We start from the raw sequence: 27,937 nt of genomic DNA on the forward strand, positions 1-27,937 counted from the left end.
ACGAGAACACAGACAGACTGAAAGCAGACCGGGTACCTGTGCTGGATCTGTCATCACTGGAATCCATTTTAGTGAAGTCTGTATCAATGGAAACTCGTTCTGCCGAATCGTTAGAGCTGTCCAGACTGCCATGGCTGACATTGTCGAGATCACTGGCATCTGCTCGGAAGAACAGTATGAAAGACAGTTAGGAGGAGAACTAACAAGTAACATATTTCAAAACACAACAGTTTGCAACGTGAAAAGCTCTCTGGCCAAAGATTTCATCATATTTCAAAGTGGCAACAGAGCAAAAAAGAGCAATGAAAAAACGTGTGTAGTGTGTTTTCTGATCCAAAATGAAAAATAAAGCCTCCCACATGGTGAGAAGGTTGTTGAGGGCTTTCAAATTGAGAATCTCTCTCATTACCATTTTAAGCAAAATCTAACAAAAAAAACCTTTAAAACGGTAAAATAAACTTCATTCAAGATACATGCTTAGACAATATGTATTATTGTCTTGTGCAGTTAATTTTTAAAGTTATTTTATGATATTTAGATTTTTGTTTACCAGAGGAAAAAAATAAAATCTATAACATACATTTCATAATTAATAATAAAATATACACTACTATTCAAAAAGTTTGGGGTTGGTAAATTTTTTTACAAGGTAAATGAACTGTTTCCAATTTAAAATGTAATTTATTCCTCTGATGGTTTTCAGCGTCATGTGATACTTCAGAGGTCATTTTAATATTGTCATGATTATAATATGGTGCTTAATATTTTGTGGAAACAGTGACGGTTTTCAGGATTCTTTGATGAATAGAAAGTTCAAAAGTACAGCATTTATTCAAAACTGATTTTCTTTTCAACTATACTTACAAAATCTTTACTCTCACTTTTGATCAATTCAATGCATCCTTGTTGAATAAAAGTATTAATTCCTTTCAAAAGAAAAAAAGAAAATCACATTGACCCCAAAATTTTGAATGGTACTGTACATTCATTTATTATAACTTGGATTTAATAAATTGAGAAGTAAATCCACCAATCAGATCTTTATTCCCTAAAGTCCTTTAGTGTGAGATAAATTCGTTCTGCATGAGGAAGTTGCAGTTTTTGGGGGGTTGTGGGTTATGGCAGCTTGTTTTAATTATGAAATCCCTCTTGTGCTCTTCTCTAATATGCTGTTTACAGGGGGCTGTGTGAGAAAGCAGATCAAATCAAGTGCAGACTGTGAACTGTAGTGGCTGAGGAGGCGGCTATCGACTCTTATCTTAATTGGACCCATTATAGTCTTTCTGGTTCAGCAGGCAGGCTGGATCTAGCCCGAGTACTGAGGGGGAGATAGCTGAGAGATGGTACCTCCTCAGGCACAAAACTCAAGTAACCCTGTCTTTGTGAGAAATGATGGAAAGTTTTTCTGACAGTGGGAAATGATATTGAGTCCATGCTCCCCTCCAGACTTGGCTAGCGTCTCTAAGGGGATATCTTTATTCTGAAACAACTCTGATGATATAACTAACTATTTTGAAGAGCAATTAAAAGTCCTGGTGAGGAACTGAGTCAGAATGATTATTACTTTGTAGAAGCAGTGAATGTAGCTATTAATGAACTGGCCCAAATTCTATGGCCATTGCCCAATATTGAATTCTGTTCCAAAATCTATCAAACTACCTTGTCTATACACAGCTTCCTAACCAAAATCTCAAAAGTGGCCAATTTGGAACCGATTTTCAAAGGCAGCAATTCCAAGCATAATTCCTTCTTATATGAAGCAACTAGACACTCACTCACAATTGATTTCAATAGAATTTACCATTGCTGCTCTAACATACATTGGGTAAAATACTCATATTTTATCATGTATTTTTATTACATATACTGTATATTATGTTAGAATAGTCATAGTTGAGTAAAATGGGTAATTTGGGTAAAATCTGCCTAAATTAAATTTATTTAGACATACTGTGACGGATCAGTGGCCCTCCCCCTCATTATCATCACCACCCCGTCCCTTATTCGCCGCCCTTCACCAGGCTCCCGACTGGAGTGGGTGGATGAGAGGAGGGGCGTGGGATCAACGCGGGCTGGCGGCGTGTGATGAGGCACAGCTGGACTGAATGAAGCCTCATCACCGCCGCTGTTAAATGCCCAGCGCGCCTCTCCTCGAGAGACCGGTCTCTTCCCCCGTGCATGCACGCTGGTGTCCTCGTGGGTCCAGGAAGGGTGCGTAGAGGGACAGCACGACGAGGACACCAGACCCCCTGTTTATTTTGGACACTTCTTTCCCTGGACACTTTATTTTATCAATTGTTAAATAAAAGCCTCTCCGAGGCCTGACGCCACACCCACTGTGTCTGTCGTTGGCTCCTCCCGTCACAATACTTAGATATTTTGCCAGCCTTGTACACCATCTTATATTGATTTTGGAGCTTTTACAGTGCATTAAAAGACTGTCAATCTTTTTTTTTTGTTTTACATTTTGAAAAGAAGCAGCATAATCCTGTGTAATTTTTCTAGATTGGACCTGACTTTGTTTTTACAGAAAATTTAAAGAGTGTGTCCACTCCTGTGGAATGTGTGAAATGGAGTTGGGGGTTTTACCAGAGAGATGGGTGTCTTTTGGGTGGGTGGTCTGCCTCCTCCATACTTGTTTGAACAGCACCACACCCCGAACCACATTTCTCAGCTTTCCCCACAGGAAGTATCCCCCTCTGGTGGAGGAAGGCCACGTGCTCTCCAGAACGGCCTGGGGAGAGAAGAACAGCACAGTGAGACACACACACACACACACACACACACACTCACATAGAGATTAACTAAATAATTCTACAGTGCAACGCCTCTCATTATCTTAAGTAGATTGTGTTCTCTCTCAAGGACTAACTGTAATTACTCTGATAGAATTAGAACAACACTCAGCTGCCCGGACTTATGTCTCTGTGAGTGTGTCCTCTTGGTATTTTGGGACATCTTGCAAAGCACACACAAAAAATGGTCCCTGGGGAGATGATTGCTAGTCTGAGCTTTTGTCTAATGATAACAGGCATGAGAAATAGAGTCACATGCCAAATGCGCTGCCAGCTCAAGGCTCTTGAGCATCAGCATAACACACCTACATAGGATAAATCTGTTTTCTCTCTGCTTCTTCTGAAGAAGTGATTTTACAAAATGAAATTACACAAATATGTCATCGGTCACCTTTTTATGAAATCTAAAATGTATTTGCATACTTATACACTTATAATATATTGATGTCATTTTATTAGAAAACAAAATGTCAAACCAAGTGGCATTTACAAACCAATTATGCCAGAGCAGCGATTGGGTTGGGACTCATAAATGGGTTGCAGAGCTGTCCTGATTCTGTCTGTTCTAGTTAGTAGGCTAGTAGGAAAAATGCTAAAAGCAAAATTGCAACTAACCATATAATTGTGCACATTAAAAACATTAAAATAATAATGCTTATTAACTTATAAAATTAGGAGAAAACATCTTATATCTTTTGTCGTCGATGTTGTTTTCATTTCAGTGCAAATTAATGTCACTTTTGTAAAATATAATCAAATCAGATGATGCGACACAGTTTGCGTGACATTTTCTCATCCTCAAAAACCAGCAAAACACCAAAAAGAAAAGAAAGTACCACCCAGACAACATTAAAAAAACAGGTGCACTTATGAGGATAAACATTCCATTTTGATATTTAATTTTATAATACATTCCATACATTTAGATTTTTTTTAAAAAAAGTCACTGCATGTATTTGATCAAGAAATAGCAATAAAATTCAGAAATTTTGTATCATGTGGTCTACCACAAAACTAAAAGTATGTATCAGCACAGATAATATATGTATATTTATTTAGTATTATTTAGATTGCAATGTGTCTCTATGTAGCAGAAAAGAAAACTATGCTCACCCTGTTGTAGTATCCATAGGTAATGGCATTAGGCTGCACTCCGGCTTTCTTCATTTCAAAAAGAACCCGGACAGCAAGAACAGGCTGTCCATACTGCCCACACAGCTGCATCAGGACCCGGTAACACACCTCCATTGAAGCAGAAACGAGCCATTACTTACAAAACCACAACACCGGTGGAAATTTCCACTGTCTAGGTGCAGCACAAACTGTACTGGCAAAACCAATCAATGGAGATTGTTAGGCGATTCTACCTCATCAGGGGGCTGCAACTTTTTGTCCTGCATGTTTCTCAGCACGTCGTAAGCAGTATGCAGCGCCCGCACCTTTGAGTGGCAAGCGCTGACATACGCAGGCAGGCAGATGAACCACAGGCCGTGACAATGTCTGAGCAGACACTTGGACCACATCTGTGGGATGGAGGAGTACGTCTTAGCCATCCTCTGGGCTGATTTGATCTCCTACAAAGGGAGGATCAGAGAGAGGATGGGGTATTAGAGAAGAGGGGGAGAGATTTGACAAGCGGCATCATGGGGTGTGATTTGGATGAGACTACTGTTTGAAATTTCAACCTGTTGGGAACGCCTGAAAATGGCAGCTGGGCTGATGGGACTGATGTGTCTCACAGCTGATGTTGCTTTGGGGACTCTGGGACCATCCTGAAGCTCACAGAGTTGGGCGTTCAGTACCGGAAACCCACTGTAGCTGCAAGACATCAAGAGTGCATGCTAAGCTTATACTTGATTGTTATTGTGAAGTCACGTCAAAGTTTATTTATCAAAAGCACAATGCTACAGCAAGCTGCACTAACCGCAGGCAATCTATGTAGTTTCTGCAGCTTTAGAGAAGATTATTATAAAGATAGGATTGCAGATTTTAAAAGTTAAAAATAATATATAATATTAACGTTTTTTTCCCCTTTGTTTTTTAACGCCATACCAGCTTCTGTGGCTATTTTTATGATGTCAACTATACTTAAAAAGAAAAAAATTCAAAATTCAATAAAATATGTTTATATAATAGAAAATAAATTCACAAAATGTATTACAAAAATAATAGAAAATCTGTCATTTAAAATAAATAAAAAATATTACAAAAATTTGACAATTTAAAAAATATGAATAGCATGACACATAAGGACAAACTTGGGCTACAAATAATAATAAAAAAATCGATATATGGGATATGGGACAATATTAATCTTTAATGTCAAGACACCCCATTGCAACAAAATAATACTAAATCCCGAAACAACAGATCCACTTAATATTATCACATGCTCTCTGAGGAGTGTGCATTACTGCTTTAGTGAGAGTTTCTGTAGACACACGATCTGTAGAGGGGATTACTCTACATGCTGCACCCTGGGAAAGGTTTAGAAGGGGATTACGCCATTGCTACAATGCCATCTGTGGTGTGGCACACTGTTTATGTGCACAGTGTTGTAGTGTACATGGGAGTTTGTGTGCCGGAAGCGTCTGTCTTACCTATAAACCATAGGTGGCTCTTCTCCTTCTGGAAGTGCTGGCAGCTCTGGAGGGGTTATGTAGACCGTGTGCTCGCTGCGGTGGGATTTGTCAAGTTCAATAAGCCTTGTGTCTTCTGGCTTATCACTGTCCACCTAGAGTAAAAACACACTTTATGAGGTACAGACTGTGTTCTGTTCCCACTAGAACACATAGTAGAGGCAATGACCCATGACTGAGGACATATGTTTGCCAACACTGGTCTCTGAATAAAAAGAGGAAAGTAAAATGTCAAAAGAGGAAACGGAGAGAATATTTATAGCAACTGGAAGGCTTAAAAAAGCCTTATCACTTGCAAACTTACTCAGTACTACTATATAGTCAAACAGACCCATCACTGTCAATGCAAAGCTACATTTTGGTCAGAATTGGGAACTGAATCTTGAAGCAGACACACATACTGCCATACAACCATGCCAAGGGATTTTCCATTGTCTGGACATGCTGCACTTTGCCAAGTGCAGATGATCTGATCTCAGATCAGATGGAGCACTGGTTTTAGTGTAAATGACTGATAATCTCCCACATCGCTGTGACCGACTGATCTCACATCTGTACCAAGAAGCTCTGATTCTCCTAGTCTTCATCCAATCCTCCCCATCTGCCACAGACGCACTACAAGTGCACTGACCTGGACTTAACGCTTAATGTTGTATTGCTCGAGGGGCGCGAAACCATCCCAGTGCAATTTATAGGCTAGACAAGGCTTGGAGGAGCCACTGTGCATTTAGCCTTCAGACAAAGTCTGTCTACAACCATAAATGGACCATAAATGCATCATGAAGCCTATGCCACTGTACTACACTGGCTATCAAATAAAGCATGACTTTATATTTATTGATAGAAAGAAAATCAGTTTAAGTATCTGTAAAGCATTCTCAGCAAAAAGGTTTTGGATCATATTGTTACAAAATTATTAGACAGACAATAAGAGCAACAGAACAGAATCAAGCTCTTGCTGGACTTGCCAAATGAGTTTCCCTGAGAAGGTTTTAGATCAATCAGTGACTCTTTTTACCAGAGAAAAACAGCATTGATGACTGTGGCATCAATTAGAGCTCTCTGTAATGCACCAGGATGCCAAAAGGCACTTTCCATGAATACGGTACAAAATGAAGTCTAAAGTCCATTTTCAACAAGTAGTCAGTGAAAGCAGGTGCCTAACCTTTAGAAAATGCTGAAATTTTTTCTACCTCAGAGGGTCATATATATGTATGCATGTATGTATGTTTAGTATATATGCTACCTCAGGAAGTGAAAGTGTTGTATTAGCTGTTTTATTGAAAGCCTGATTTATTTATTTTTAAATGTTTCAAATTTTTTATGTATATCTATATATAAACAAATAATGTATAGTCAGCTGTTCTTTAACTACAAAATAAACCATCATCAGGGGAATGTAGACTGGATTCAGTTTTTTACACAGCTTACCAAGTAAATACATAAATGGATGTTGGTTTGAAAAGAAATTAGTTTATTGTGTGAGAGGAAAGAGAGCAATAGTATAAATCTAGCAGTGTAGGAGATTTGTTGCCAGGGACAACAGTGTAATAAAGAATTTAAAAATAGTTTCAATAATATTCCACAGCAGACTCTATGTATAACTGTAATAATTATACATAGTGCTGCAGAATACGTTCAAATGTCGACCGTATTCAACATTGAGAGTTTTGAACACACGTTTTGAAAACAAAGGCAGCGCCAAAATCAAAAGTTTTACTCAGATACTCAGAAAGATGGTTATGTATTACTAAATTCTGATGAACTTTAAAATTGGTTCATTGGATCATTGAGGTGTCACACTGTAACCAAATGCTTTCAGGCTACAGCGGTCCATGGTTTGTCCTTTACCTCCCTGGTTCCTTTATAAATGTCCTCTGTGAACACAACCCACAGACCCATGTCAGTTTAAATCAACTCAAACTGTCATTTTCATTACTACCACAGTGATAAAGAACTGTCCTCCAAGGTCCTTGCATAACAGAAGGACAGGCCAGAGCAGGATAAGTGTGACTTTCACTGATGGCAGCATAATTGAAAGTGTAAGACAAAGAGCTGCACATTCGTCTTTACTAGCACCCTACAGCCTTGTGAGGAGGACAGGTGAGAGATGACTCCTGCTCCTCTAAATAAGAATAAATTGTGATCCTGTTGAGACGGATATAAATGTACTACAAAGGCACAAAACAACCACCCGGGAATATATTTGTCTGCACTTTAAAAAGGAGACAACTTGCAGCAGTTTGCTGAAGATACAGCTTCAGATCCTTGTGCAGTCTGGATCATACAGAGAAAGGGCACAACAGTTGCGAATATAAGAAAACGCAAAGTGGCATAAGGCACAGAAAAATTAATTATGCATGCAGGATCTCAGTGGTTCTGCAGAGACTCTGATCTAAACAGAAATGTTTTTAATTATGAAGGCAGCAAACATGCATCTTCAAAGCCAAGATTCATAATACCAGCTATGAATCACCACACCCACGGTGAAAAACAAACCACAAAATAAAACAGGTCATGTCTGTCAACTGAGGTCAAAAAACTAGGGTGAGGGTTTTTATCCTAGTGGCAGTCCTAATGTTTTTTTAGATATTATTAATATAAATAAAGTAAAATAAAATAGTTCTCAGAACCATTAAAAGCCATTTTTTTGTAATTTTTTGTAACTATTTTCAGTTCTGAAATACATCAAAAGTTAAAAGACACTGAATTAAGCAACTTACCTTCCCCCCTTTCTCCGTACCGAATAACTTTCCAAGCAAGCAAGTAAAGAGAAAAGTTAAAAGAGAAAAGGAAGTAGTGAGAAAACCAAAAATAATAGGACAGGCTTTTTAGATGAAACACCAGAAAGAAGAAAAGAACAAACGAGAGAACAATGCTCAAAGAAAATTAATAACCTGACATAAGTACGCCCAAGGGATCACAACAGCACAGCTATTAACGACAACATTTCCCCTTACTGTTCCCATGCCGTGTACACTTCCTTGAACTCTTTGCATTTTTCACATGCTCTTTGCTAAGAGCCTGGAGTGTAGTTTAAAATGGTAACTCTTCGTGAGCTTTGTAGAAGCAGTTTATAGTGAATCTAATTAGAGGCGGCTGTATTCTGGATAAAGGCATGAGATGTATTTCTTAGTGGGAACTAAATATGTATGTTTCATACCTTGTCAACACAGTCATCAAAGAAAGCAAGGCTTGCATCCTTATCGCTGACAAAAGAGCACTCTTCGATGAAACGAATGAACATCTGAGTCTTGGTCATGAGGGAGTAAAACTTTTGATGGGATCGATCACGACTCTTCAAAAAGCCTGCAAAAAAAGCCATATTGAAAGTCAAGGACATCAAGCGTAAAGTCAGAGAGATGCCATTACAATAAAAAAAAGTGATTGCATTCATTATTTGATTACTATAATTCACCGCCACAGTTGTCCGTTGCGATTAAACATTTAATCAGTCAAATTTAAGAGGGCGTGTCATGAATTACGTGTTATTCACTAGACTGTCGTCATTGAGGAAGCCGTAGAGTGTACACAGTGTCAAAGACGCAACAGATTCTAACTCAGGGATTACATAAGAGGCTGCAGATGTGTTCTCAGACATTCTATTAATCATTGTAGTTTGTTGGACCTGTCAGGCATGTCTAATTTCCAATGGGGCTTTATCAAAATCGCCACAATAATTTCAAGCCTGATTTAAGCCAGACTCCACAGGCACAGGGCCAGATTTGAGCATTCTGAGCAGCTGTTGAGCTTCAGCATTCCACTAATGTATCACAGTGGACTCACTGCATGTGGTTGGGTCAAAACAAGATTTTAATGCATTGTTTTTTCCGTTTTAACACTGATGAAGCAACTCTATTACAGCTGTTCCTGACGTTCACAAACAACCTGATACATAGGGACAAGAGAAGAGGATTCAAACATCACGTCTATCTTGGCTGCTCACCTTGCAGATCGAAGAGTGAACTGGCGTCAGTTGCTTTTTCAGATGGAGCCTGTGTGATGGGCAACAGGTATGAACGGTAGCCTTTCAAGATGGCTGCCATGAAGCGCAGGAAAGCCTCCTGGATCTCTAGCTCCAAGGTTTCCAGACTTTTCCCACCACTGCCAGGTTCCCGCTCGCTCATGAAGGCCTCCATCTGTCCTTCCTCACGACTCATCTGATAACCTGTGGAAGATCAATGCTTAAATTACTATTTTTAAACTTCCATTCAAAAGTTTTGAGTCAGTAAGATTTTTATTTATTTCCATTTTAAAATACGTTAAAGCAGAACACATTTAAATTGTAGTCATATTTACCATAATTATAGTTTTTACTGTATTTTTGATCAAATAAATTCAGCCATAGAATATTACACCTAATTTTTCAATGGCAGAGTACAAGGCAACTGTCATACACAAGGAGAAATGTACTGGTAATGTCTAGGTTATATACGTAGCATATCTCAATAATGAAGATATAGTAGGCTCAATTTGAGATATGGGTGCAGTACATAAGCTCCTTTCACATCACTTCAGAAAGGTCAGCAAAAAGATCATAGGCTCTGTCTGTTATTAAACATCCACATCAATGGACACATAATGTTCTCCATAAAACAAATGGGAACACAGTCACTTAGCACAGAAAGACATATAATTTTTATTACAGTTTACCTATAAATAATCTCACTCTTTAGGCCCAATTCTACAAGTCGGTACATTCCATACAGGACGTTTTGGAGAACCAAAAACACATTGAGTTCAAAGTCTGGTTCAAAGACTGAAGCATGAATCAGCTCTCATGTATCATGATAGCATCCCAGCACTCGAAAAAAAGACTTTGTGCCTTTTACTTCACCTCTATCAAGCCAATTGCCCTCGTCTCTAAATCTCATCATATCTCAAGGATGACTGGTTTTGCTCTTACTCGGTCAAGCATTCATAAAACATTGTTAGGTAATAAAAATGATACTGTCAGAGCCCAAAAGGACAATAGAAGGCCAATAAGAATGGAACTTTCTGTGCAGTGAAGTGAACTAATATTGGCTTGAAAAGGACAGAATATAAGTGAAATCATTTCTTTGTTGACACCACAGTGACCCGCCCTCACTAACCCTCATCCAGTTGCTGGTGGAGATTGCTGAGGGTGTTGATCAGATGTTTACAGGCTTTTCTTGGCAGGATCTTCCAGGTCAGGGATCTGCGCTCTTCTTTACTGAAATAGGCCACACATGTTTATTATTTGAGAGGGTAAACAGCGAAGTGAGTCCATGCCCGTGAACAACATAACTAAGGGCTGCTTTATAGTTTAAATATAGCTTTTACAAGGTCTGTAAACTTTAAGGTGAATACTGGCAAATAACAACACAGGAGCATGTGTTCAACACATGGTGGTACTGAGGGTCCTATCTTTACTACAACATTCCTCACTGCTCATATATCTGCATAAAGATAAAGAATGTTATTACTCGGAATTTCACTTGAAAAATGTTTGCTATTGCTTAGAATTTCTTATGAACATAAACACTATTCATATCACAAAAGACACCAATCATCATCTACACAGGGAAATTAGTGTTTATTTTGTGAATTTATGTGGTAAAAGATGACTTTATCTCAACAACATAGGTCAAAAAGATCAGGAGAGGCTCTCATGGGAACTCAGAACTATGTAGAGGTAAAAAGGTCACTCACTGAGTTATAGTGTTGGTGTCCAGGTCCACACAGCTTATGTCCGTTGGTGGCTCATAGAGGTCAAAGTACCGTGAGTCCACCCCTACAATGAAAGGGCATGGAGCACTGAGCACATCTGCCAGGGCCAGCGGGCAGAGAGGAATGTATGGGCATGGCCAGTGGAAGGGAAAAATCATCTGTGGAACACGTAAAACAAGTTGAGATAAGACACAGCCAAAAGTGGGACAACAACCAAAAGGAACTGATACTGTAAGAATCTTAAAATAGAAATAGGAAAGGCATGAGAGAAAACGAATAGTCTTCCACTCACCGACACCAGGGCCTCGGTAACGCTGGTAAGAACAGCTGGACGTAAGGAGTGAACTAGGATCTTATGTTCAGTCACAGCCAACACCAGCAGAGTCGCTGCATTTTTTGGGCCAAGGTTCAACAGCAGTGTAGAGAGCCTTCCGCCACTGTGGGCAGATAAAATAGGTGTGTAAACAACACATACTCACTTAAAATAAAACCAAACCGAAAAAAACAAACCACAACAAAGCATAGCATAGCATAGCAAAGCAAAGCAGAACGAAACATAACATAACATATAACAAAAAAAAAGCAAAAAAAAAGCAATCCAAACAAAAAACACAAAGCAAAACATATGATGAGCAATTGATCTATGTTTAGGTAATTGCAAAATACAGAAAAAAGTCTGTAAAAGTCTCAACCCAATTGAAACATGCTATAGAGATATCACTTAACCAGGTCCTGCTAAAGTATTATTTCCACACTTCATGCTTTGATCAGCATTCATCTGACATGGTCAGTGTATCTTGTGTCTGACTTACCTCAGAGGGAGTGGAGAGGAAACAGGCTGGCTCAGCATCAGGCTATCATGTGGAGACAGCTGTGAAAAACAAGCACACAAACAAGTGGTCACAGTGAGATGAGGGCCAGGGTTGGCAGCTATTTGACCACAAGTTGTCATTTGTTTTTTTTGACACATTCAAGAAAGACGGTGTTCAAACAAAGATGCCACGTGCACAAAACTCACCTGCACCAGGATACGTGGCCTTTGTGAGGAAGGGAAAGGAACCTTGTGCATGAAATGGGAAATATGCCTAAGGACAAACAAAAAACATTACTTTATAATGGCCGCAAAATGTTTTCGGACATTAAAATTTCTGCTCTAGCTTGGCAACCTCTAAAATTGTCCTTAGAACTCACTTTTCAATGGGCAGAGTGTGTGGACCTGAGATGGAGTATCTGTAGAGGAAGGTCAGGAAGTTACAGAAAGCATCAAAAAAGGGCCAGTGAGAGAGAAGGCAGATGCTTTTGTTGGTGTGGACAGTCATGGATCCATCAGGCCTGAGCCCGTTAGCCTGCAGGCCCAGCTGAGATCGCTGCTTGTCAGTCAAATGTTCTTCTGGGTAGGGCTCATAGAACTGGATGGCGGCACCATAAACCTGAGAGCAAAATACAGACTCATGAACACCTTCTAGGATTTGGAATGGTTTACATTTAGAACAAAAAAGCTGTCTTGATACCCGCATGACGTTATTACATTTCTAAAGTGCACAATGGCAACTATTTTTGCCTACTTAAAAGCAATCACCAACAGTATCTATTTCAATACCGCTTTTCTCAAATCCACCCAGTGAGAAAGTGATACAGAAGATTTATTTTTGCAGTCTTTTAGATCAGAAATATCTCAGCTTAGCCATGTTTCTTTTGAAGCCGCTCACCTAAATGAATAAATTATACAATACTGCAGCACAAATAGCCTTGAGACTTGTTCGGCTGAGGAGAGTGAGCTGAGTGCACTGATGTGTTTGACATAATTGAGCTGACCCAAACAGCACTTTAGCAATGCATTATTAAACAGGCCAATTACACATGTTCATCTTATTTTCGATTCTTTTCTGAGACCCGTTATTCATGGGTAGCTTTGATATTCCGCCCGCGCTGGTTTCTAGCTGCTTTAAATTCTTTGCACATTGCTAAACCAGACAAGACAATTCACCTTCTTGTGTGTCTGATTTTCTCAAAGAATGATGGTGCTGCAGTGAAAAGAAAACCTGCAGAAAATCTAAATGTTTGTGTGTGTATTTGTGCGTTGCATTTTCCTGTCTGTACCTTCTCTCCGGAGGCGCCTGTGAGAACGAATGTTGAAAAGACAGGAAGAGAATATTTGGTATGAGAGGGCCAGCACTCAATCGACGCTCCCATCGGCAGGCAAAACAGGGGCACGGATTCAGGCAAAGGAAAGGAATCATAATCCTCCTCTGGATATCTGGACAAAAGACCTGCACACACCCCATACAAACCCTCAATTAGGCTGTATAGCTCTGTCAGAGACAACAATTATTACAGATCCTGCATCTCTTTCCCTGTAATTAATTACTTGACCCAGTCTTCCATATGACAAGCTAATCGCAGGCAGCGGTTAAAGCCTAGATCTTTTTGGTGCTGAGAGCGCTGAGCTTAACAATGACATCATGTTGTTCTTGCTACATGGCAGTATCAGGTTTCATTCATCTGCAGTAGTATCCTACTGCTCCGATGTGCCTCTCACTAACGCATCCTTTCCCTCCTACTGTTCACTGCAAAATGCACAACAAAACACAAACTGTGAAAAACAACTCAAGGCTGAGATACAATACCTGCTTTGAATGCAAGTGTGTTGGTTTTGGCCAAAGATTTTTTGTAGCACAAGTACACAGAGGACCCCCACTGTAAAAGCAGGAAAAACAGAAATTAAGTTGATTTCAAATTTTATACAGATATGTAAATTGTTGATTATTGTGGTATGTAATATGTTATTACTCATAATTTAAGGAAAACAAAATGCTTTGAGCATGGATGTACCAATACTAAAATTTTGGAAATACTGATAAGCTGATAATTATAGAAAACCTCGCCAATATTGGCTGATATCCAATATGGTACCCATATTTAAATCAAAGGGCCAGCACAAACCATTGTGGCGTTAAAATACGCGCAGTGAAGAAGCCTTATAAGCCTGACCTTATTAAATATGCATTTTTAGGAGTTTCCCTTTCAGACGTAAAATTCATGGGAGGAGAGTATTAAAATGAATCTTGCAACGCGATTTACTAACATTTGTGCTTGTCAATACACTGGTATTTGCACCGTTATTTAATGCCCAAAAAAAGCATGTCTTAAAGCAGGCGGTAATTTGCGCTGCTCTTGGTAGATTGCGCTGGTCATTATGGAAATGATCGGGCTGTGTCTGTGTTATTTATTCTGTGCATTGTCAGTAAATCACACATAGAATTTTGCCCTCCCATCACCGCTTTTATGGAATTGTGCTGAAATGCTATATTGCCCTGTTTAGTAAATCTGGCCCTAAATCTCTACATTTTAAAGCAGTTCAATGCTGCCTAGAGTTTGAACAAGGTTCTTTGATTAGCAAGACTTCCATGGACGACCAGCAAAAACCATCATGGTCAACCAGTTTTCCTCCATCTAAACTGGTCATTTGAGCAGGATAAGCTGACTGTTGTGCTCACCATACTGCTGTTGAGATTCTTGTCCACTTTGCAGAAAGCATGTGGTGGTGTCTCTCCCTTGCCGGGAATAATGACACAGATGTCTGTGACAGCCAGCGTGGTGTGAGAGTGATTCTCAGAGGCACGCCGATATGTGATGTAGATCCTTTGGGAGGAGGAGCTACTGATATTAGCGGGGCGGCCAGAGGGCGTAGTCTGTATAATTTGACAATCTGGCTTCAGTTTCTCCTTCCACTCAAAGAGGACGCTAAGAATCATGAAACAAAGGACATGAGGATAGTAAACGTTCTGCAAAAAAAAAGTGAAAACACAACAGGTTCCAAAATCAACTGAGCTGCCTGAGCTGTCTACTGCCTCCATTAGTAGCTACCTTAAAAGACCGCATCTTAAACGGTACCTTATAAATTAGTGATTTGGAGAGCAGCTCCATCAATAGGCATTCCTCAAGTAGCATCAGAGACATGACTCACTTACTGTTGATTCCAGTAGAATTGAGATTTAGCATGTTGCTAAAATAACTACGATGTTCTAATAAGCAAATATTCTTCAAGTTCTGTATTTAGCTTTTTTTCTTGATACCTTCTAATATTACACAAATTGGGTATATTTATAGTCAACATTTCGTCTACAATCTTTTTGTCACTGAGTTTGTTTGGGAAAAAAACTAAACTTTTAGCAACTGTTTAGAACAGACTTTGCTTCAGGAGGATAACTTAAAATGCTTTCTAAGTAGGCAGCTTACTAGGTTTTGGAACAATCATATCTGAAGCTTAGATGTCTTACCCCAGGTCTGTGAGCGGTGGTTTGTCTCTGCCTCTCCTATAGCAGAGGAAGATCTGCGGCCCCATGAGGCTTCCTCCATTCAGTTCGGCAGGAAGTCCAGAGGGGGTGCATTCAACGCAGGTATACCCTCGAGGTACTTCCTCCCCTAGGGAGCGAATCACCACAGTCACATCAGTGATGGGCGCCTTGAGCTGGGCTGAACTCCTATGACCACCATCCTCAGGGTGGACATCTTCCTCGAAGGGCTTAGATGAGTCGGTGAGTCCTGCCACCACAAAGTAGTCTGCTACACGAAGGCTTTTGTCTTCCATCTTCGATCATCCCCATAAAACGAGGACTGTATATGCTGGGAACAAGAGAGCGATGTGAATAGAGTGAACACATGAAGAAATGCGAAACTGCAGCCTAGTAAACACTGTTGCTTAATAATGCCAGGTGTTCAGATTCGAACATCCTCACAAATGAAAACATCCTTCTTTAAACCAGGAGGGATTTTTCAAAAACCAATCAGCATATGCAGTGCGAGTTATACAACACTCCTAGGAAATACCATTTTTACTCTGGTTACATTTGCTCCCTTATGTGCTTAGAAAAGGATATGACCATTACACATCCACAGATGCAGAGCACAACATCATATAACAATCTTTGTGTGAAATATAAACTGGAGAGACGGAAGCAATTACCCGTTCCTGCTGGGGATAAAGGAATACGTTCTATTATGCTTTTGAATGATGAGTCATATAGTTTGTACCTGCAGAGTAAGTGCACAGGAAGGAAGAAAAAATGTACTTAAAAAGGTCAGACAACAAAGGGAATTCCTTCTGTCTGCATCAATGTGAAGTTTGTCACCATAAGCCTCACTAATACCACAACCACTGATATCTTAATTAGAGATTCTCTTCTCTTTTACAACACTCAAGTCGGCACATGTACTCACTCCGAGTCATTACGAGTGACTGACGCTCACATGGCTTTATAGCACCAAAAATAGCAGGGTTATCTTTCTGTAGGGGTCCCACCAAATGACTGAAACTTAAATCTAGGGGTGTAAAGTATGTATAATATTTGTATAATTTGTATAACGTTTTAGCAGCCATTACTCCAGTCTTCAATGTCACATGATCCTTCAGAAATCATTCTAATATGCTGACTTTCTACTCAAGAAACGTATTTCATTATTATCATATTGAAAACAGTTGTGCTGCTTAATATTTCTGTGGAAACCATCCATGATAAATGTTTTTCAGGATTCCTTGATGACTACCCTATTGACAAAAATATGTGCTACGTATACTACGAATACATTTATATATTTATGTGCCTAAGAAAAATACCCTGCAATTTTACTTCTTGTATACTAAACTGGTATGCTTAAAGTCTGCTAAATTGGAACAGCTCATTTTAATGCACTTTAATTTTGCGGGAGTAGTGCTGAAGTCCAACTAAAGATACATAAATATATCTGTGCTAAAGTGAAACTCTTGCAAGTATACTTCAGATATTGAAAATATCTTGCATTGAAAGACTCATATTGTACAATCCATATTAATAGTGATATTAAAACATATTTTAGCACATAATATTAAGAAATGTGCAATAAAGAAATACTCCAAATAAAGTTTAATTATAATTTTATATCAGAAAGTCTTACGTGATCTGTCAGTAAATATGTTAATGGATGTGAAGTATACTTAGTAAATAAATGTTTTTTAAATAAATTATGGCATAGGGGGTTTTTTTACTAGGGGACACAAACATTTACTCGTTTGAGCATTTATTTGTAACAGATTCTTTGCTGTCACTTTCAATCAATTTAATGGATCCTTTCAAAATAAAATTATATTTAATAAAAAAAGAACTATATATAGTAACTATATAAGTTTAAACTTTTTAAAGTGATTTTTACCTAATAAAGAGTATTTTTTCCCTGATCAAATATTGAACTGTACCAAAAATCATGAACCTAGAAATTGAAACTGCTACATGCCTAGTACCATCGTCATTATAATGGACACCATCTGAAAGGTCTTTGGTGGCTTGCAGCTTTATAGCCAATGGCTTCTCTGTGATTTACAGTAATGGCCAACAGAGTCATGGGACACGGCTTAAGAGCTTAGGAATTGAAACTGACCTATTGACTAGTTCTTTTGCCATAACGAAGTGTCGAAGTAAAGAAATTTGTCTTTTGAGGAACCAGTGACGCTGATGGTGTGAAACAGGAAGTTGCTGTTTCTACCAAATATTTTGGAAATGGTGACAAGTCATCGGCAGATTTCATGATCCCGTTTAGATGCCGAGAATAAATACAGGCCTTAAAACTCTAATCCTTCTCATCCTTATAAAGCTTCAGGCTTTGTAGGAGGGGTCTCTAGAACACTCTCTCTGTCCCTTGTCCAGCAACACTAACAAAGACACTGAAGCACGCTTTGTTCCAGATGTCTCTCCTATAGCTGAATTCACATATTGTGCTCAACATCACACAAAGCAAACATAAATCCATCAATCTACTTGCAGAAACAATCATACATCTCAAGATCCAATCACACCCACGTTGTTCTAGACATATACAACAGAAAGTCCACCAGACACAGTGAGAAGAAAATGTAGCAGATGTGTCACGTTACGTGAGAGATTTAGGATTATATATAGACATAATCTCTCGGTCCAACAACCACGCCATCCGCAGAGGCTGGCTGTGCCCTCTCTACCATCAGCAGAGAGAAATTATAATCCTCACCATGGCAACCGTGAAGAAAAGCTAGCGAATATTCATCATTCGCCTTAAAAATGTAATGGGGGAGAGAAAATACTTACATAAAACTAATAAAAATGAGTCACAGAGCAGAAAGCTGACTCTTTTGGTAGAGATAATGATGCAGTAATGAGGACCTCACAATCACACATCAACAGTTCAATAACAACTGCTGGGGAGGAAAGAAAACAGCATAACCCGACAGGTTAGAGAGAAATTCAAGGCAAATTTGGCTAAACATGCAGAGAATTATATTGTAATAAGGCATATTGCGCACTGGAAAGCCCTGAGGCAGATTTCATTGTTATGTGATACAATTATAGAGACTCTTGCACTGACTCAACACTTTTCAGACAACTCAGAGGAAGTCACTCCTTTATTGAGAAACACCATGGTAACGTCAATGAGGGACTCAAAAACGCCCGGAAGTGCGTTGGAAATGGCACTTTCAACACAGCATGGGTCCTACGCAGCGGAAATCCTGACACGGAGAATCCATGAAAGAAAATTACATTTAATGTCTGAGCCATCCCATCTGGCTGCTGAGAGAGAAATAAGGAACTCCTTTACTTCTCTGATCTCTGACCGACTTGACGCTTGTCATTCCAAAGAACAGGAGTAAGAGATCGATGGTTCCCTTTTCCAGTTTAAATGACTGAACAGTTTCAGTACACACAGTACAGAAAGCACAACGCAACAGAATGACGCCACAGACTCACATAATGGACATAAATCTGAGAGTTGCAGGAGGCTGTGAGTGTGTTCATGTATTCTTGATGTGATCTAGGATTAGCACTCAAAGTACGGGTCCATTATACATTTATTTATTTATTATTACTTTATATAAAATCCATGGAAAAACTGTAAAAACAAAGACACTAAAATGATTAAAAAATTATAATAACATATTATTCATCAAATGCTAAACAAAATTTGCATCCATTAATTTTTTTTATATCGTCTCTTTTTTTGTTTTATCCAAATATCTATAGTTAAAGCTGCATAAAGAACTTCATAAACTCCAAAAGAGCTTATGTTGTGAATAAATAATAAAATGAATAACATAAAAATATATAAAAAATTATAACATTATAACATAACAGAAAAAGCGGAAAATGTAGTAGTAATTTTCTGCCAGGATATTATCCAGTAATTTTACAGACATTTACGTTAACCTTAAAACACAGTGCAGTGAAGTGCTATTTTTGTGGATGTTTTTACAGTGTAATACTATATAATGTTAAAATACTAGGAATAAAAAAATAATCAGCTCTCATGGTGATGTTTCAACCAAACCGGGCCTTGACCTAAAATGAGTTTGACACTCCTCGTTTACATTAAAACCTCTTCTGCACAGAGTGTAGCTTTACATGACTCATTATATCGGGGAAGAAAAAGACAAAGTCTTGTCCCAAACAAAACACCCACAGCATAAAAAACACCATTTTCTAATAATTCTATCATGCTTTTGACATGATAAGCCTTGCCCTTCTTTCATCAACCTGTGGCGTGTAAGAGCCACAGGATAAGCCAATTTAACAGCCTGCCCATAAAAACAAGCGTGGTCTTATCCAGCTGTGCTGGAGCTATGGGCTGTGGTCCTGCGTAAGGGCACTATGGACCAACAGGCTCCCGATACTGCACAGCTCTGGGACAGCAGGGAGGCCTGCAGGAAAACACAAGAAGGGGGAACTAATGCAGCACATTTGGCCGAGCATCTGGTCCTGCTTAAGACATGGGGCGGACATTTGATTCCTTTGCACCATGCCGGGAAACAAGCAGACATCTGCATACTTTGGATAGGAGGAGGCAGGCGAGCTATTTCTATGTGGAAATGTTTTGTCAGGAAGACTTTACGGAGGTACAGGACAGGCAGGAATCCTTTTCTCTTTAAAGTTCCAACTCAACTCCATCTACTACAACTTTTGGGTTAGAAGACACTTATAAAGCAATGCACTTATTCAACCTATTGTCAAGAGACAAATTCTGGCAAACATATGGAGTTTCAAAACAATTTCTGCGCATGCAGGATTTCCAAAGTGGATGGGAGGATGAAAACAACCAAGAGTTTATTAGTGGAAATGTTTCAACAGACGTTTCCCTTTAATGTAACATTTACTGTAATGTCATGATGCATTTTAATGGAACGCCCAACCGAACTAAAACATGCATTGTTGAAGCTGGTTAAGCACAGACTGTTAAACTTAAAATATGCAATTACAGTTGAGCGATGACGAAATGCAATAAACCGGGAAAACTGGTGGGATGCATCATACTTAAAAATTATATTTATGCTTTAATGAATTTAAAGAGAATCACACTTCAACCTGAAGACATGCTCATGAATCCCCTGCAAGTTTTTCTGAATTAAGATACATATTATCACAACCGACTCTGAATCCTGGATCAAAGCCAAATCACCACAATACATGCTGGTTGCTTTGACCTCTCTGAAATACCTTTGCAAATTTTTCATGCTTTGCTCAACCAGGCTTTTTCTTTCAAAACAACTACAGCATAACATTATCACATCAGACAAAATCTCTATCTTTGTAACTCTTATGATCTGTATTTGAGCGTGGCACCCTGTTGAGTAGCTATACCAAAGGATTTAACCCACATATTCAGAATTTCGAGGGCCAAATGTACTAAATTTACAAATAAATCATAAAAAAATTAAAAATACACAAGTCAACCACTAATCTATATATCGATAGCACACATTCTCTTTAATGTGTATGGTTGTTATGGCCCTGCAGACCACATCACACCAGTACTGACATTGTAGTGATCCTCTTTTCCATTATAGATCCATTTAATTACCAGGAAAGATAGAACATTGCATATTGAGCTATACTAACAAACAAACATATAAATAAATAAAAAATGCGGTGAAATAAACATGAAGGTGATACTGCATCCAGACAGCTGGGCTGGGTCAGTCTTACAATAACTCATAAATCATAAGGTCCATGTTATTTACATCCGAAGCTCAAAATCCTTAATTATACTAATAGAAACATATTTCTAATAAGCTTCACCTATAAACGGTGTGATGACTATCATCACATGGTGTGTAAATACACGATCAGAATCAAAACAAGCGCACAATTACCGCGGCGTGATGACAGCAGTCACTCCATCGCCGGTCAGTCTTATATATTTATAACATAATATTGACTTAAAACGCTTCATATGTATCATCTATCACCTATTTAAACGTTTTCCATTTCTAACAGAAGGCAAATTAATGTTCGTAACCAATAAATAGATATGAGCATAGCACACTCACTGTTTCAGTAGGACGACGATTCAGAGGACACGCTCATTGAAACACGCACCGTTATTCTGATTATTAATCACGGGACTGAAGAAAGCCCTTATGTATTTCCATCCATTTTCATCAGACAAATAAATGATTCCTCTATCACGTATAAACAGTCCCTCCGGGAGGGCTGTGCCTCATCTTCTCTATACGCTTTCAGAGATGCGCTCAGCTCCAGCCTCGCGCAAGCGCTTATCAAAACCTGCCACCGGGGCACGTGACTGCCAGCAAGCCGTGACGTCAGCTGAACATTCCGGGGACCGTCGCTGATTCAATGTGGGGGCGTCCCGACAGGTAGTCCATATAAAGACTGTGCTCCTGAATGTTGTTGACAAAATGGGTTTAAAAGTGTTGGACTTGGAAGTTGGATTTAAAAATACAGTCCGTGATAAATAACAAGCACAAAAAGCCTTGGAGTTATATGAGAGATACAAAAAAAAAAAAAGAAGAAGTAAATATTCGCTGTGTTTTTTATTTTTTTTATTTTTGCTAGATAGTGATTAGACTAAAGTAGACTAGATTAACCTAAATTAACAGTGGTAGTGTTATTTTAGTGTATTTGAGGTACTATTATAGTTTATTAATATGCCACTTTGGAATACTAAGGCTCTATATGCATTCTGAGCAGTTTTGAAATATTGAGCTTCAAAGTTTTTGCATTCTATATACTTTACAGATAGAGGGGAACCCTTTTGTTTTCTAAATAAAATGTATACACAACACGATGTAAATAAGTTGCCACAGAATACAAATATGTGAATAACTCAATTTTGACAAAAACTGATAAATTGCTAAAAAGCTTATAGTCCTAAGAGCTGAATAAATTTTCTTTTAATATATTTCATTTTCATCTTAATTTTAAGTAATTTTAGCCTACGGTTATAGTAATTTTGTTGTGTTTTTGTTAGTTTTTTAATATGTCTGTTTTTAAAATATATTTTATTCATTTATTTTAGTAGGCTAGGTACATCAATCAAGCTGAATAAAAATGTGAAATGTTTATTTGTCAGTTAGCTGCAATACAATAAGTTATATTATACAGTTAGATATTAAATAAATTCAAATATAACATATTATATATTTAATTTGATTTCTGTTAACATTTATTTCAAGTAACTTTATTTATTTATTTTTACAGTTTAGTACTGTTAAATCTGACAAGTGGTCAATCTAGTGTCATTACAGAAACACTTTCGTCTGGGCCTGACTATTAGAATTATTTCAGCCACCCCTCAATTTCGATACCTCCCTTAGCCAATAAAAAAAACATATCGATCGCCCACTAATTGTTACATGTCATAATATAGCAACGTAACATAAGTCAATGTATTTCATTCCATTTTGTATTATCATTATTGCTGATGTCCATTAGCAGTCATTGTGCGGGGAAGTTTATGGAGGCAATCTCCTTCACATCTGATTCAAGGACAAAGTTATAGAGAGTATAGGCCCTATGGGACTCCCTAAGTTTGTTTGCAGACCCTGGTCCTGCACTGCCGGTTTAACAGGGCTTTGAAAATGGCGATGCAGCCCTCACCAAACAGGGAATTTGCTGACGTTTTTTCTAGTTAATGGTGTGACTGCCAACAAACTGTGCCACTGACTCAGATGTTCCATGCCATTCTAGGTGGTCTGATGCGGGCGGATTGCCGCTGTAACTACATTCTCAACTACAGCTCCTCAGCTTGTTAAAAATGTGTCTCAACTGACATAGCATAAGGTGTTTTCTTGCAATGTGTCCCCAGACAAAAACAGTAGGATCTGAAAACAACAGGGCAGATATCCACTGACGAAAGTTGACTTTTAGGATGTCAACTTGGAAAAACTATATATTTTTGGATCTATGCAATGCTAATCTAGAAAACGTGTGGGGGTTAATGTGCTGTGAGAGAATGTTTGTTTAGAAGGTTCAGAGATCAAAAGGTGCTGCAAAGCACCCGAGAGAGTACGACTACTGAAGGCCATCTTCAAAGTGCTTCAGGTTTCTTCATCAAGAAGACACCCAGATGAATGATTTAATAAAGCAGTTTAAGTAGATGCTGGCTGGCCACCCAAATGGCTGTGCAAAGCCATAAACATCAGACGGATGAGGACATCCACCAGCCCCTATAGCTATGTGGTTCCAAAGGCCATACGCTGGCCACCCAAACGGCAGGACTAGAGTTTCAGACATCAACAGTCAACCTAGTATGGCCTTTTTGGTGTCAGTCAAGATAAGGTATTTGGAACTTCACTGCCTGCCTTATGAGTTTCAGTCTGCTGTGGAGTGTGGAGTACAACATTTCACATTGTTTTTTTCACTTCTGTAAAAGCCTTTACAGTGTTACAGAGAAGTTTTTAATGTTTGGATCTGAATCCGAGACTGGAGTTGAGCTAAATACATTTGGCATGGGAGCAGCTGAACAAACTGATTAGAGCTTGAAGGCTGCTGTCTACACTGGGGTCTACCAGAATCATTGCTTGTGATTCAGTGGTATTCAACTTGCGGCACATTTCTACACAACTTCACAGGATTCTCCATTTGTTTAGATGTAGCAATTATGTTTGTTAGGCTAGAAATTGTGTTCGTTTGAAATGGAATTTATATACAGCCCACTTGTGGTAGTACTCCGGTTCACCATAGAAATGTCATCTTGATGTATTTATCTAATAACTGAGAGGTACAACTGGCAAAAAATAAGATGTCTGTCCTTACATTTTAGTCTACCGTGCTGCACAAAAATCATATTTATGTGTTTGGATATGTATCTTGTGTTTGTGTCTACCTCGGTGTCTCTATAATTTCCCTGCGGAGCTAAAGTAATGTTATTATTTCACTGTGTGCTTGTGCATGATTCGAATAACTAATAAACCCAAACTTGAAATTTAAATTCAGGTTGGTGGATGACACTGTTTGGTTAAATGCATGCAACATATGGCAAATAAGTACTTGAAGGGTTAATAAGCATTTTAAGGGGAAGTCATGCCCTAATGTAACTTGTAACCCAAAGGTTGGGTTAAATGCAGAGCACTAATTCTGAGTATGGGTTACCATACCATATTTTTTGGGGTCCTGTGTCTGACTGCTTTGAATGTTTTATAGGACAATCAAAACACCTCGCAAATTTCTAAAGTACAGTTTTAGTTTTATTATTGTTCTTATTGATGTTCTCATAATTTTTATGTTTTCTTTTTGTAATATGGTTTTGTAAAGACATAATTTTGCTATTTGAAATGGTTACTATTGTATTACATTTTAATGAATTGTTTTGAAACCAGTTAATGCCAGTTTGAAACACAAACATCATAATAATTATTAATTATAAAAATAGTATATGGAACCACAGCAGTTAAAACTCAAAAACATACAAAAATGCACTGTTCCTTTTTTTTTTTTTTTTTAAATTCATAGATAATAACAAGTGAGATTTCAATTATATTTTGACAACTGAACTGGGAAATATCCCCATTTTCCATTTGAGACATTCTAAAATGTAAACCATCCAGTGACCTTTCACTTGCGAAACTACTTTCACACTGTATAAGTTTCCAACTGCAAGCTCAAAAAAGCTGAAAAGTAAACCTCCTTCATTCTACGTAAAACAATTTTTCTTCTTCTAGTACGTTATTTATTTATTTTTTTCAACTAATACTTTTTTAAGAGGAAAACACCTAAAATATTAGAATATTTAATGGTGACAAAAATGAAAGGCATTACATTGCCCATTGGTTGGTATAAGAACACATTTCGCAGTGAAGGAAACCCCCCAACTGTCCAGCAGGCGATTCTTTTCAAATATGAGTCAGCAACATGCCTACATTAATGGCAGACCTACAGAATATCAAAAATGCAGCTCTGATTACAGTCATGTACAGTTTGCTGCACAGCACCAGAGGATATTCACTAGAATCTTCCTGCTAGATGAGTCTGGGTGATGTAACAACAACAAAAAATAAGAAAAAACGGCTGTAGCCATTTGTCAAACATGTTGGAATAGTTAAGGAATGTTTGAATGCTGGTTTATTTGGCTCTCTGAACTAGAAGAAGTACAAACCCTTCTTATAGATTTAACCAAATTTTTTGAATTCTGAAAGAAAAGAAAACAATCTAGACAAATTAATCTGTATTCAACAGAGTATTCAATATAATTGGCAGAAAAACAGGTCTGTACATTGCCAGGAAATGCATATGGTTGTCTATTATTATGAGTCACAGGCTGCTATGATTGTGCAACCAAGTATGGAATTGGATATTTTTAAGAATATAATTGCAGAATGACTAAATACTTTTGGTGGCATCATTGTCCTTGTCATTTCCACACTATCCACTCAACATAAAATAAATATAGGTGGCTAAATATGATATGAATATGCATCATTTCAAATCTGAAATATGTTTCTTACTGTATATACCGTGACTCATCGTGAACCATGGGGACTTTCCCCAACACCACTGCAATGCATTGCCTTTCATCTACCTAAAGAAGGTACAACTGTATGTTTTAGATTACTAAATGATAGGATCCAGAAAGCCCCTTGTTTATTTCCATGCAATCACGTTCAGTACATTTCAACCATTTGGGTTTTTTTGTGACTCAAGACACGCACAATACTGCGCCCTAGTGATCGTACGTAAAGTTTCAATTTATTAGAAATCGTTTTATGTTAGAAAATACTTAACAGAATGCGGTTTCATTTAATTTTAGACGATTCATTCCTGATTAACACCTATCCTTTTTGTAATATTTAAAAAATGTATAATAAAATAATTATAATAGCCTAAATGAATAAAAAAGCTTGTTACGGATTTATCACAGTGTTTGAGCTAATTATTGGCCTTTTAAGCACAAACGTTTTACGCTCCTGTTAACTATTATTGGTAAATCCAAAACTACCATTTCTTACTCGAAAACAACGAAAAGCTAGGTTCCACCGAGATTTGAACTCGGATCGCTGGATTCAGAGTCCAGAGTGCTAACCATTACACCATGGAACCTCTTAGCCAATCAGGTGAAATCTACGGTTTTTAATTAATAGTTGTGAAATATGTGGTCGCCTTTGTTGTTAGTTTGTTTTTTCCTCCAAACCTCCATCACCAGGAAGTATGACCTAAACACCCACATTTTCAAGCCTTGTTTGAAAATAACTCTCACGAACACAATGGTACGCCACAAACCTCACCGCAGGACATATTTCATATCACTCTCTTGCTATGTTCCTCCTTAATGAAAGTAGTGTTTTCTGTTCTACAAAAAAATCTTTAATTTCTGACAAAGCACATATTTCATATTACAACATATTAAACATTAAAAATAGATTTTAAACATAAAAGCACGAACACACGACCATTTTAATTGTTGTCTAGTAGAATGTGATAAATCAGCTAGACGTTATCACTGTACTGTATTCAGAACAAACCACACTAAATACAAGATATTAACATATACGTTATCAACAAGGCACACAAACATTTTTACATTACAATCAGGGTTTGATTCGCCAAAGCAGGTAAAAATCAGCGGTGGCGGGTAACTAGTGACTAACTAGTGCGCGTGCGCATTTAGAATGCGTTAGTTCACTGCATGATTCACTCTATTAATATGCATTAAGAATGATCACATAATTTCAAATATCAGTATTCAACATTTCATGTTTAAAACATCAAACCTTTATTTATGCATTTGTAAGTGCAGGTTAAAGCATTCCATGTCCATCTAAGCTGCATTAACATGTGAAAATACATCTAATGCCATAAACTTCTGCAAAGATGAATTTTCTTGATACTGATTTAATTTGTTTAGTAACAGCCTAAATGTATTTTTATTATAATTGATTGATTAAATGGAAGAATTTGACTCAAAAGATGATGCACACTTTTAGAAAATAAATGGCTTTATAAAGGTAAAAATGCCCATAAAAGGTTAAAATCAATTTAAACTTATTGGAAAAGATTCATTTCTATCACTGCTGTGAACTGTCCACCACACAGAATATGAAGAATATCAAAAATCAGGGATTTAAATTAACTTTATCACTCACCAGCCAATTTGGCTGCTAAATTTTAAGTTACCGGCCATTCTCTACTAGCCAAAAGAAAAAACAAAACAAAACAAAAAAACAGATATAAACCAACAGCTTGAGGCTGTCTACACTGGACGTGACAAAGCGACCGTTGCAAATAATTTTGTGTCAGTACTACTAAAGGTGTGCGACATTGACAAAAAAAAAAAAAAAAAAAAAAATATATATATATATATATATATATATATATATATATATATATATATATATATATAGGAGGTGTCACAGTAGTCCTTAAGATATCACACTCAGCAAAATATTGTCTAATTATCTTTATCGATAATATCGCACACCTTTAGTAGGCTACTGACACAAAATTATTTTTTTATCAATATTTTCTGGGATTTTATCGATAAAGATAATTAGACAATATTTTTCTGAGTGTGATATCT

At 37.8% G+C, this 27,937-nt stretch overlaps 1 protein-coding gene and 1 non-coding gene across 3 annotated transcripts in view; both read right to left on the bottom strand.

The window, feature by feature from the left end:
- dennd4a (DENN/MADD domain containing 4A) overlaps positions 1-21,681 on the bottom strand; it is a 31,425-nt gene extending 9,744 nt beyond the window's left edge. Inside the window, exons 1-20 of one of the 2 annotated variants that reach the window (XM_058751251.1) lie at positions 21,453-21,681; positions 15,406-15,751; positions 14,623-14,869; positions 13,753-13,822; positions 13,226-13,395; positions 12,317-12,555; positions 12,144-12,210; positions 11,938-11,996; positions 11,418-11,562; positions 11,108-11,283; positions 10,528-10,628; positions 9,381-9,602; positions 8,598-8,743; positions 8,158-8,184; positions 5,396-5,529; positions 4,481-4,613; positions 4,163-4,369; positions 3,909-4,037; positions 2,590-2,734; positions 37-159 (exon numbers count right to left, since the gene is read on the bottom strand). In XM_058751251.1, the coding sequence (XP_058607234.1) occupies positions 37-159; positions 2,590-2,734; positions 3,909-4,037; positions 4,163-4,369; positions 4,481-4,613; positions 5,396-5,529; positions 8,158-8,184; positions 8,598-8,743; positions 9,381-9,602; positions 10,528-10,628; positions 11,108-11,283; positions 11,418-11,562; positions 11,938-11,996; positions 12,144-12,210; positions 12,317-12,555; positions 13,226-13,395; positions 13,753-13,822; positions 14,623-14,869; positions 15,406-15,716 (2,851 nt within the window). In that variant the 5' untranslated portion in view covers positions 15,717-15,751; positions 21,453-21,681. The remainder of the gene's footprint in view (positions 1-36; positions 160-2,589; positions 2,735-3,908; positions 4,038-4,162; positions 4,370-4,480; positions 4,614-5,395; positions 5,530-8,157; positions 8,185-8,597; positions 8,744-9,380; positions 9,603-10,527; positions 10,629-11,107; positions 11,284-11,417; positions 11,563-11,937; positions 11,997-12,143; positions 12,211-12,316; positions 12,556-13,225; positions 13,396-13,752; positions 13,823-14,622; positions 14,870-15,405; positions 15,752-21,452) is intronic. The other variant, XM_058751252.1, reaches the window with a different exon arrangement.
- Positions 21,682-26,388: 4,707 nt separating this feature from the next.
- Positions 26,389-26,460, bottom strand: trnaq-cug (transfer RNA glutamine (anticodon CUG)). The gene has a single exon. It is a non-coding gene; the product is annotated as a tRNA-Gln (tRNA).
- Between the last annotated feature and the right edge of the window lie 1,477 nt (positions 26,461-27,937).

Source organism: Onychostoma macrolepis, chromosome 18 (genome assembly GCF_012432095.1).
Source record: "Onychostoma macrolepis isolate SWU-2019 chromosome 18, ASM1243209v1, whole genome shotgun sequence".
NCBI classification, from domain to species: domain Eukaryota; kingdom Metazoa; phylum Chordata; class Actinopteri; order Cypriniformes; family Cyprinidae; genus Onychostoma; species Onychostoma macrolepis.